We start from the raw sequence: 12719 nt of genomic DNA on the forward strand, positions 1-12719 counted from the left end.
AATTACTTGGAGCTTCTGACCATATTCACTTATTGTTGGATTTGGGTATCATTATTTTCTTCCAGAATCACAGAACTTCTTGGTTTTTAGAAAATATGTTCCTTCCATCTGGTGACAAAAAGCAACTGCTGTACTGAAGTAAACAAACACAGCTTTCCCAATGGAGAGAGCTGAAGTGGAACTGTTTTTCTAAAAGCAAGCCCAATGTTATAGAAAGCTTAATATCTGACACCAGCCAGAAACATCTCTCGTCTTGTGTCATTATCACACTTTTTTTAAAAAATATATTTAAATGAGATATCTTTCATTGGTGTTGGGCTGGCTTGGTATACTGCCAAAAAATATACCAGTTATTCTTTGGAACAGATGGCCTTCAGGAACAATTCACAGAACACCTGGGCCTCCGCAGCTTTGTTCTGCCCTTTGAGTATTACTCTACTGAAATGGAAGATTTTTTGTCTGTTTGGTTTTTTGTTTGTTTTGTTCACTGTCCCAGCTTCTGGCAAAAATTATTTAGTTCCATCAAGTATTTTTTGATCTGCATGCCCTTTCAGCTCACCTTTTTCCTCCCTCTCTGTCAGATTTGCTTAGATAAGTGGCCCTGACAAAATGAGTAGTCCATTTCCCCATGCTATAGCTTTGACCAACATAACCTTTTTTGTTTTCTTTTGAGTCTAACTGTCCAATTGGCGCTTGATTAATACAAACATTACAACTTTGGTTTATATCTGCTAAAATGTAGCTCATGACTTGTTCCAAATTCTGATTTACACTATGATATCTCGGCTGTGAGTCGGCCTTTAATTTTGTAAAACTGGGGTGTGTTGGATCCAATTCTGATGGCTTATGAACTTAAAAATGACATTAAAAACTGCATTTCCCACCCTCTCCATAGGCTATAAGCCTATGTAGGATTAAAAACTGGGTTAAAATTTTTGTGAATGTTAAGAACAATACTAATTGCATAGTATATCAATAAAATTTCTAAAAATACATTGTTTCAGTGCTTCAAGGCTTTAACCAATCATAAATTATAGGAATAACCTAAAAAACCTCCAAACATAAACAGTGCGATATGACAAAAGGGATCACAAGGCTGTAATTATTCAGAATTTCTTGTGTGTTCACAAAAGCCTCCAGAACAGGCAACCATTAGCAGCAGGAAATATGGGAACTGTTCTTGTTTCCTTTTTTATGAGACATAATTATTTAATGATTGCTCTTAACTAAGAAAGGAAAACTTTTTTAACACAGAATAGCTGAAGATAAAGTATAATGTACAACAGCTAATTCCCCGTTTTTATTTTCACTCTCTGCTGTGCTCTGGTGAGACCCCACCTGGAATCCACCCTGGGGTCCCAGCACAGGAAGGACATGCACATGTGGGAGTGAGTCCTGAGGAGGGACACCAAGATGATCAGAGGGACAGAGCACCTCTCCTTGTAAGGAAAGGCTGAGAAAATTGGGATGAACCTGGAGAAGACTTTGGGGTGACATAATTATAGCCTTCCAGCACCTGAAGGGAGCCTACAAGAAAGATGGAGAGACTTTTTATGAGAGCATGTGGTGATAGGACAAGGGGAAATGGATTTAAACTAAAACAGAGTAGGCTTGGATTTGATATTACTGTGAGGGTAGTAAAGCACTGACACAGGTTTACCAGGCAAGGTGTGGATGCTTCAGCCCTGGAAGTTTTCAAGCTGGATGGAGGTCTGAGCAACCTGGTCTAGTGCGACCTTTCTAACCCAGTCCATCCTATGGCAAGTTTAACGAATTATCAGCTGTATAACACTGCCTTTTTATCAAAACACATGCAGGGGACACCTGGGGAGGGCCACAACACCACCACCATTAGTTTAACCCCTAACAACAGCTAAGTTATATCCCTGTGCAGGCAGGGCAGAGTTCGCCATCTCCTGGCTCCGCACAGCTGTGGAGGCAGTGTCACCACTGTGCTAATGCACTGAGACTGAAGGCTGGCTCCTGTCCAGAGACCACACACACAAGGACATGTTGTACCCAACATTGTGGGGATAGTCTCACATCTACAGAAAATAAACTCGTGAAAGCAGCAGCAGTAAACAGAAGGTAACAGAATAAATTAGAACAAGTAATAAAATGAGATTCATACAATGGACATTCAGAATAGATATATTAATTTGTCATTTAAAAAATACAAAGCACAACCACAGATAAAGGAGTTACTAGGAAACCATGCAATAACGAAAAATAAAGAAGGGGAAATACAAAAAACCCTGTGTTGTTCAGAATACTACTTGTAATTTTATAACAAGTGAGAGAAGGAGCAGGTGAGAGAAAAGGAATAGATGTTTCTTTTTGCTTCTTTTTACTCAAGCTATTTGCATGGTGAGTTTTTCACTGTAAGTACTTCAGAACCAAGGCTTGAAGTGTTCACACATAAACTGTTCACATATACTCTTTAATACAACAGATCCCTGGATAGAAAGTCCTAAGTGCTAAAAACCCCCATAAATATCAAGACTCGGTCACTATCAAAACAAGTGAAAACATGGATATAATTCTTCCACATCTGTGTAAAAATTATGGGCAGAAAAATATACAACTTGGTCCAACTAAATGCACTGTGAATACAGAAAATAAGATAATGAAATTAATTATCTTATTAGTGAGGATCCTGCATTGTTGCCGAAAATGTCAGGAATCTTAACACAGAATTCTCATTAGCACAACCAACATTAGAAACTAAGAGTTGAAACAATGCCACACAATAAGGGCAGCAGGGAAGCTGGCTTCTAAACTTGAGACTACTATTAAAAAAAAAGTTCAGCTTTACTTGGAAGCATATATATTAGAATGCTTTGAAACAGAAAACTGTGTACATATTAATATAAAATGAATATATGTGTACCTATCTACACATGTATTAGATGTAATATGAAGAATGCCATCTACTGGTATATAAAAATATATGCAACTGTTTCTAAGTTTCTAAGTAACAGCTATCACAATAAGCAACAATGCTGTCATTACTATGTTCTACAAACAACAGTTTCCACTTCTACTTTACCTCACATGTTCAGCATACTTTATTTTAGCAAATACATATAAGCCATATATCCTACAACACAAGCTTCTATCTATAAAATAGACAAAGAAGAAAATACAATTGTCTTATTTTAAAGTCTTAAGACCTTACTGCAGCCTACCAGTATTTCAAGGAGGCTTATAAGACAGATGGGGATAGATTCGGCCATGCACAGAATACAGATTTGCAAAAGAACCACACATTTTCAGAAAGGAAAATGCGACCAAGACCAAAAAAAAAAAAACAAACCCACAAAACACCTCTAAAAACATAGGGCAAACCTTAGAGGGTTTCCACTTCTATGTTTATGCTATTGTGTATATACTAACTGGTTCCTTTGTATTCATTTGAAGAATACTAAAGCACTGAAAAAATAAATCTAAAAAAAAGAAGACCTAAATTTAAAAAGAGATATTAACTTTCTTTTTTACTCAATATGAAAAGAGATGGGCTGTAACACTTGTAAGTATGTATGGCCTTCCAATACAATACAATGAAAGTAGTATTGGAAATAAATTCCAGAGTCATAAACAATTCATAAACACAGCTTATAAACTGAGAGCACAGAAGAAGATGTGGCCAAGTAATAAAAAAGGAAACCTGGTTCAGGAAACCTCTCATTTGCAGCAATGTGATTGCAAGAGTAATGTACAGTGAAACAAAACTATTCTAGCCACATCACAGAGAAGTCTATCTTTAAACCATACATACTTCACAGCTCCAAAAATCTCTATTCACAGAAGGCCAGGTGGAGAAACTAAATAACTTCCTTAGAGACGGGTTTCACCAGGTCATGCCTGTTTTTATTAGTGATAAATCTGTAGCAGCATGTATCTTGGCTCCAACACTAAGGCTCAGAATCATAAAACCAAAAATATCTACCATTTTAAGCAGCATCTAATCCTAAAAACACTGCAGTCTACACTGCACACTTTAATTTAATGTCAACAAATTTCTTTTCACATTTTATTCTTCTAAAGGACTACAGACTTTCACAATCTTAGTTTCAGAGGTGTAGTAATAATGCATTTCAAGTGGGTAGCTACCCCTTCTGCCATAAAAAACAACACAGCTTTTCTATGACAATGGCAGGAAAGTTAAAAAGTAAGCTAGCATTAAATACATTAAACATTAAATACATTTTTTGCAACTATGAAAATACAATTTAGTAGCTAAAAACAAAAGACCTGAGATCAGCCTTCCTACCAATGACCTTAGCCAAAGATGGACTGAAAGGCCCCAGTGTTCCTCAGGAACTCATGCTTGCCATGACAAAGAAAGCAAGGTGTAATTTTAGAGTCAATGTACATAGCTATAAATGCAAAGGGAAGAAGAGATTCAACACTAACTTGAACAAATAATGTAATTTTCTAATCAGATGCAATTTTGCATTTTGTTTGTTTTTTAAAATATAAATCATTATCAGAGATAGCAAAAAAAATCCTCAGGAGTAGCAAAACATTTAATATAGGTTCTTCTGTAAAAACAAGCATGATAGTCCTTATTGTATCACAATTGCTGGTGACTAGAATTACAGTGATGATCAGGAAAGGGAAACAAAACCACTTCCCTCAAAAAAGTCTTGTGATGATGCCCACTGGGCAGTAAAAAACTGAGAAGAAATTCTACTAATTATATAAAGCAATTTAATAATACCCTTTCTTTTAATCCCAACTGCTGTATTTTCATGCTGTGCTACATCCACTTTAGGCAACCAGGTAAGCGCTGAATGATAAAAATAGCTAATAAGGTATATTTATGTTTTGAATTCCTCCATGCCCCCCTTCCTAACCTTTGGGTTAACTCTTGACCTGCCAAGTCACAGTGATTACGGGTGATTGAAACACACAGAGGAGGTGGAAAAATTTCTGCAAATTACAGGGCAGTTTGAATCAAGTACTTGACATGTTAGTTTCAATATAAGACAAAAGCAGCAGCCCCACCTCCATCCATCTCCAACTGTTTGTCTTTTCTTACCTGATACTTTTTCTTATATCAGTTACATGAATCAGTCAAAGTTATAGATTAAGACAGTTGGTGTTTTTGCTGTCTGTGGTAGACTGAGCACATCTCTTCCTCACCGCTTAACGTCATTAATGCATATGTTATTAACATGCATCATTAATGCACACATATATGTTATGCTACTAAACAGCAAAATGGACAGATTTTGCTCTGTTTGATAACTAACTGCATACTACTGTGCCTCTCCTATTTCATTATGAAGAATACAATGAATCAGCAAGACTACATGAGAAAAGACAGAGAGGGGGGATTGTATCATTTTACTTTGGCATTCAAGCATTGCCACACTTTGAATTAAAAGTATACTTACCTCAGCAAAAGCCTTCTGAAAAACACTGAAGACAGGAAAAAATAAGGGTGATTTTACTTAGTATTAAATTGTTTCATTAAAACTTTCATGGTAGGTGGTACAGCCCAGGTATATAGAGGCACCCAAGGCCATCTAAAAGACTGTGAGAACATATTTCTAAGATTACTGTTTTTAAATCAACAATAGTTGTTTATTAAGATAAAAATGTGCATCGTCATCATCATAAATTATTTTATAGTAATTTGTACATCCTAGTATTACATGCATATGAAGATAATCTGACATACAAAATAAACTAGTAAGTAAGAAATTATCTACCTAAAGAAATCTAGAAGTATCTTTAGTTTTAGCAGAGCTGCACATAAAAATGATGAGGCTGCTACATTCTCACAAGTTGTGAGGACTAAAAGACAAAAAAGAAATATTAACAATTCCATTTATATTTTTTACTATATTTTTATATGGACCAATGGAAAAAGGAAGGACACAACAGAACTGCACCCTCAAATTGTTAGTCAGCAATGAAAAATATTAAGCATCGATGTGCTGCAAGCTATTTACATGCTGATGTGCTTTGTTAATTCAGGGTGGAAATATGTAAAATATGAACAGATGTGCTACATAAAACCCTAATTTTGGGATTAAAGTTAGAGATTCATTATTCTTTAAGACACTAAATAAAAATCCACACACATGTACTGCCCCTTCCCTCTCTGACTGGCTTTGAAGAAAGTTTGCATACAATTAAATTCTTCACAGGCAGACTAAACAAAAAAGAATAAAATTACAGAACAAATATAAGTTGCTTTCAAAACAAACCATGGCATTTTCCCAAGTTATTTATTTTATCCTAGTTGAAAGGTTCTTTACTTTTTAATAGCAACACTTGCTTCCCTCCTGATTTGAGGTTGCTGCTCATTATTCAAGGACACTAGACCTGGTGAATCTAGGAGATTAGGAGCATCAAGACTATCAAATGTTAAAATCATCCTCATCCTTTTGAGATTTAAAACGAGACTAGATTTATAATACTGACTGTGTTATAATTAGAACCATATACACTTCAACACAATATGTATGCAAGTTGTGTTTGGAGCAATTTCTTAAATGACAGAATTGACAGTGTGTCTATGCAATAGATGTAGCTCCTTTGAATCATCAATTTAATTCAAAGCGGTCCTGGGAAGGATTCATTCACTTACCCGTATCCAGCTGTTGGCCTTCAGTTCCACTGCGTTCTGTGGTTCACTGCTGTACAGACAACATAAGCACAACATCAGAGTCTTCTGGCTTTCGTCTGTAGGGAAAAAAGCAAATAAAGATATACTTAGAGGGAAAAGAAAAACCCAAACAAAACACAGACAGAAGTACAAGCAACAATCCCTACTCATCCACAAAATTGAGGCCCTAAATATCAGCCTCAACTCATGCTGCTTCTATTCTATCAGATTCATACCACACATTTAACATCCTGTGTAATATACATCTTGTGTAATCATTTCCTTCAACAGCAGTTTAAAAGGTACCTAAGTGTTCAGAATCTATACAATAGTTAGATGATCTTAAGAAACTTGCAGGACCTAATAATTCATTGACATAAATAATACCTGAAGCTACCTTCAAGGAACTTTCAACTCAATATCTAAATATCATTAATAATAGACAATAGTCAACAGTAGTAAAATAGTTTATTACATTGTGTCTAAAGCTTGCACAACTTAAGTATGCTCACTTATGAAAAACTAAAGTTTGTGAAGTATGAAATCATTCATAACTAGAATGTAAAATACCAAATCCTCTGTAAAAAATCTAGGAAGAATCTCCATGCCTCAGGAGAATGACATTTCTGCAGACAACAGAATACCTAAATGATGATGCAACAAAAAACCTATTCTGATTTTCTGTTCAGGATCAGATTGAGTCTTACTTAATTCTAACCCACTGTTTGAAATGAGTTCTCTTCTTTAAGAATCTATGATTAAATGAGCATAACTCTCACAGCTCAGATGCACAGATGTTATTATAGAGGAAGTGATTACCTGAAGTAAGCAGCTGAAGAGCCATTTAACTAATTTCCCAGAATTTTGTTTTCAAAAGGCTTTGGTGGTTTTGTTTCCTAATGTTCTTTGGCACATACCAAGATGTTTTACAGTGAATTTAATGCCAGAACAAAACTCTGTGATTGAAATGAAAAATCTGAAAACCTGATGTAGTTTGGATATAATATTCACTTAGTAAGCAATAAGCTTCTTGTTAAAAATAATACAAATAAGGGCTACTACTGATTTTAGAAATTATGAGACAATTTGATTATCAAGTTGAACAAGTAAGTTTCTTTTCAAGTTTCTTTTGTTATCTGAGTATCTGTTATCCAGGATGTAATAAACAGTATTATTTAGAAGTGTTTTGTTGGGAAAGCCTGAGGAAAAAATAAAAGGTCCATTAAGAAATGCCTGTATTTTCACCAGGTGACCAGAGGCGTTAACACTGATTTAAACCAGTATTCTTCAATAAATGTCCTACAAGCCTGGAGGCCATTACTTACCTCCCACTGACTAACATCTCTGCAACAGAAATGGTTTCCCAAGCATACACTTTTAACTGACCACAGTTCGGGTTATTCTGCCATTGTGTGTCTAGGGGCTTGTTTTAATATGAATTTTTACAAGGCTAATAATTACCTATGTTTTGTGATCCTGAGGTTAAAGAACACATCTTGCATACTGCTCAGCAGAAGTTCTTAAACTCTGATTATATCCAACATTCAGACATCAGCACTAATAGACAACTATCTCCTTCAAAAACAACTTCCATCTAAACTCTACTATGACATTATCTGGGAGAAAAAAATAAACGGAGTGTTTTATTTGTTTAAATGACTAAATCACAGTCAACTCCTTCTTGGAAAATAAAGATTTTAACATTATTAATTACTAATACTAAAGTATTTCCTGATTATAAAGTCTGGCTTTCAGTTATATAAATTACACAGAAAAAGACAGGGAAGAGGACATCAAGTCCAAACTTCTTATCTCAAACAACATGCACATAGTTCCAGTATTTCTTCTTTTGACTCATACAGTTTATAGTGTACATCTACAATACATCATAAAGTAATTTTATTTAAATTTTGGTTTTCTTTTGATTTAAAAAAATTAAGAAAAGACATGAAGAAAATACATGCAATTGCTTGAATAGATTTCTGGATGAGAAGATTTTTTTGTTAAACGCAATGACTTGCTACATACTACAAAACCCTTTGCATGTACTGTTGCCTGTAGAAATGCAAATCAGTACCATGAAAGCTAAAATGATGAAAACAAAGCCTAGGTAAACTGAGTTGGCACACTTTGCCAGCATAATGAGTTTACACAGATTAACATAGATAGAGTCAAACTTCATTCCCAGTGAAACCAACCTATAATGGTCTCACAGATAACCCAAAAGTTTCCAAAAAATAAGGAACTCGTACAACTTCAGATTTTCCTAGTTCAAAATATTACTTTTTGACCAAAACTGAGGTAGCCTCCCATAGATCTGTGAAAAACAGGGAAAGGGCCCACACAATCCTCTTGCTGATATACCCCATGACACACTCTGAGGGAAACTCTTGGTTCACTGTTTTCACAGCTGCCCTGGAACAGGGGATGAAAGATGGGAAGATTAGGACAGATCTTAAAATAATTACAGCAGCTGCAAAAGAGGATCATATCGAAAGACCAAACTCAGAGCCATAGAAAACCTACTGGTGGATTTTTTTGTCCTAGTTTTCTAGCAACTGTGATCTCCATGGAAAACCTATCATCATGACAGAAACTGAAAAGCATTATCAGGATACAAACAAAGGCATTTGATCTTACAATGACATGAAGGGCTGCCTAATACCCAAATAACCAATCAATACATCCATAGAAATAAAATTAAAAACTCAGAGGTGGAAATTACAGCACAAAAAAGGTTATCACCTATCTATAGGAAATTTTAGACAGCTTAGGAGCTGCTTTGAAAAAAAAAAAAAAAAGGAAAAAAGAAAAACAAAACACAACCAAAAAAGGGAAAAGAATCCCAAAGAAACAAACAAAAAAAAGAACTGAAACACCTCAAACCAAACAACCAAAAGTCAAAATCTTTACAATCATATTGTACTTCTTTCCTGCCAACCTCACAACAAAAAAATTATTGAGAGACAAAGAACAAAAAGATATGTTTTTTCATAGCACAATGTAGTCTCAATCATCCCAAGTGCGTTCAGTTTACAAATACCCTGCAGCCAGATAGAAGAAAGAAAACCCTAAGCTTAAAGCCAGAAATATTATTTTTAGAGCTTGTTGTAAAATTTTATTGAAACATATCAGAAAGTGTGGATTAGCTAAAACTGAACTTTCTGTGGAAATGAATCCATGCCCAAGTTTGCATGCTCTCATACATATACTAACATATAGAGCTACTAAGAAATCTCTCACTATTGATAGTATTAGTTTGAGATTTGAGACCTTTGGGCTCAAAACTCAAACCACATGGGTTCTACTGAGAAGATAATCACACAGCCCACCAAAAAAACCAAACCAAAACAAAAAACCCAAACAAACAAAAAACCCCAACACAACAAACCAACTAAATGAAAAAAACCCACCATTCCTAACCGAGATTGAATTCCTCATGTATCCCTTGTGGTCAGGACCACAAGTACAGCCATAAGACTTTCTTCGGTCATGCTTCCCTCACATTAGCATTCTAAATAAGGCTTACTTGGTCACCCCCTCTTCAGGAGTGTTTATGAGGAGATTATTTTCCCTCAGAGACTATGCTTCCTGCCCTGAGTGGTCAGCCATGTCAGCTTCCAGCACCAACAGACATTCATCTAAGGTATTGTGGTTTGGACATGATGCAAAAGAATAATAATGTTTTTCCTTCTCTATTTATTAGTATGAAAGACTGAATTGAACAAAATTAGTTTCTTTTTCTGTGAGGGTGGCCTGGTCTCAGACACATGCCTGAATGAGCTATTTATCCAAATGAGAAATTACATGAAACCCACTTGAGAGTCAGCATCTGCCATAGTCAGCACTATCTCAAAGAGTATCTTCAAAACCAGTGCCAAATAAAATCAAAAACTGCTGAATCTAAAATGCCACCAGTCAAAAAGAGCTCAGGTGGCTCTAAGAAGAGGAAGTAGTAGGAATGTATAAGCACACATCTTCAGGTCAATTGATGTCAGAAAATCTTTAAGCATTAAAGTGAAGGATTCCATTTTGAGGAAGTAAAGTTCTCTGAACTGGCGTGCTTGCCACTTGGAGACAAAAAAACAAACCTGGAGTAAGACTTCATTATCAAGCCAACTTCAGAGGTAACAACCAACTTGCAGAAAAAGTGCTTTTGCAGCTTCAGAAAATACTGAAAGAACACAAAAAAGAGGAAAGGAGTAGAAGAAACCAAGAATGTATTGCTGGGATTTTTGTGAAAAGATGTCAAAAGCAGACACAGATGGCTTTCAACTCTGATGAGAAATATAGGTAAAGCTCCTTTCTATAACACAATATACTGTCAGCTCAGAAAAACTGATTGTCTGAAGACTTGCACATTCTAAACAAAAACTTAGAAGCAAAGCGTATATGTAATTGTAAACATCAATGGTTACCAACACACTCAAAAACTGTGATTAGAAGAGAAACCTCTCCACTGTAAAAATAAATCTGTAAAGTATGACAAGACTTTTCAAAAAACACACATTTGTTGCTCTGCAAAAGTGGTCTATGTTTAAACCTATTGTTCCTTCCCAAATTTTCCTTTCACAGGTGAAGTGCAGACATTACATACATTTACTATGTGTTTTATAGGCAAGTTCATTTTGCCTGTGCTTGGAGCTGTCTAGAAGACAAAGCCAAAACAGAAGATGCTGCACTTTACTTAATAAGCCTTTCTAGTTGAAAAAAAATTACCCTTTTCTGTACTTCCCCAAAAGGAAGCACAAAGCAGAAGAGGCATAATGTTATCTATTTTTCTTTTTTTTTCCTTTGCTTTTATTTGTAGAGGTAATAAGAGCAAAAGACTGACAAAAAGTTATTTTAAGGGGCTTACAGCGAAGCTCAAAATCAGTTTTCTGCTTAAATGAGATCCCAAGTAATTTATCAGAATTTTAGCATCTCAGTTCCTGAAAAAAAACAACTGTTGATGACACAGCAGGAGTGTCTCCTCCCTCCAAAGTTTTCCTGCACCAAATTTACTTTTCTCTTCTATATTCTCAGCCACACACATATTCACCACCATTAAGAGCATTTTGCTTTTTCATATGCCTTTTTCCTATGTTACTACTTTACTGTTTTAATTTAGATTCTATGTGCATCTTCACTAGTTAAGGATGGAGAGATGGGGAAAATACATTGTAAAGATTCAATAAAAACAAACACAATCATAACGTACACTAATTACAAAACACATATATCAGAAAAGTTATTTCTTCTATCTTGGCATAAAGAATAGAATATTCTGACACATATGAAAAGAAACTTTTGTTGAAAGTAATTTGAAGCACTAGATTTTGTGTATCTTGAGACTCCAGCAAAATGTAATCAATACAACAAAACATGAGAATGGAAATTGTGATGCACATAAACACTCACTGGGATTAAACCCTATTGGTCCCAAGCCAAGATCCCATAAGTAAACCATTAAATTAATTAGATCCAAAAGTGAATTTAACATTTCTGAAGACCATATATTTTAAATAATACAGATAGCGTTTTCATCTCAAAATTTTACTTCAGTAAGAAAGAATGCTATGTTTTTATGGCAAAAAAAAAAAAACATATAACAACTCATATTTTCCTAATTTCTATAAAATAAAGTTTGTGGAACTGCTACAGAAACTTCTTTACCCATTCTTACCATATCCTATAACAAAAGGATTCCAACAGAGCCTTCCTAGAAGCTGTCCAATTAAAGGGAACTGCTGGATTGTTACAGTGGAACCCTGCTAAAACATAAAAACAAAACAAAAAGATAGTAAATATATTGCATGTCACAAGTAGGTTAAGATAACCATTAATGATACACATTGTTGTAAATTATAGTCCAAATGATTTTACTCTAAAAGAAAACATCTGCAGGTATGGAAATTTTCTATAATGTTATAATTCAAGTAAGTCAAAACTTACTTAATTTCCTTATCTAATGCTTAACTATGTTAGAAAATTTGTTCATTTGCCTCACGCACAGCAAGTAGATCAGTATTAGTAACTAGCAAGTATAAGATTTCATTGCATTAAAAGCCTAATTAACACACATTTTTGTTGATCATCGTTATAATACACTGTCTCA

At 34.9% G+C, this 12719-nt stretch overlaps 1 protein-coding gene across 1 annotated transcript in view; it reads right to left on the bottom strand.

Moving 5' to 3' along the window:
* FANCC (FA complementation group C) overlaps nucleotides 1-12719 on the bottom strand; it is a 72975-nt gene that overhangs the window by 44146 nt on the left and 16110 nt on the right. The window contains exons 3-4 of the mRNA XM_083884457.1: nucleotides 12288-12375; nucleotides 6605-6699 (exon numbers count right to left, since the gene is read on the bottom strand). Of these exons, the coding sequence (XP_083740583.1) occupies nucleotides 6605-6699; nucleotides 12288-12375 (183 nt within the window). The remainder of the gene's footprint in view (nucleotides 1-6604; nucleotides 6700-12287; nucleotides 12376-12719) is intronic.

This window comes from Zosterops lateralis (assembly GCF_965231275.1).
Source record: "Zosterops lateralis genome assembly, chromosome: Z".
Lineage (NCBI taxonomy): Eukaryota > Metazoa > Chordata > Aves > Passeriformes > Zosteropidae > Zosterops > Zosterops lateralis.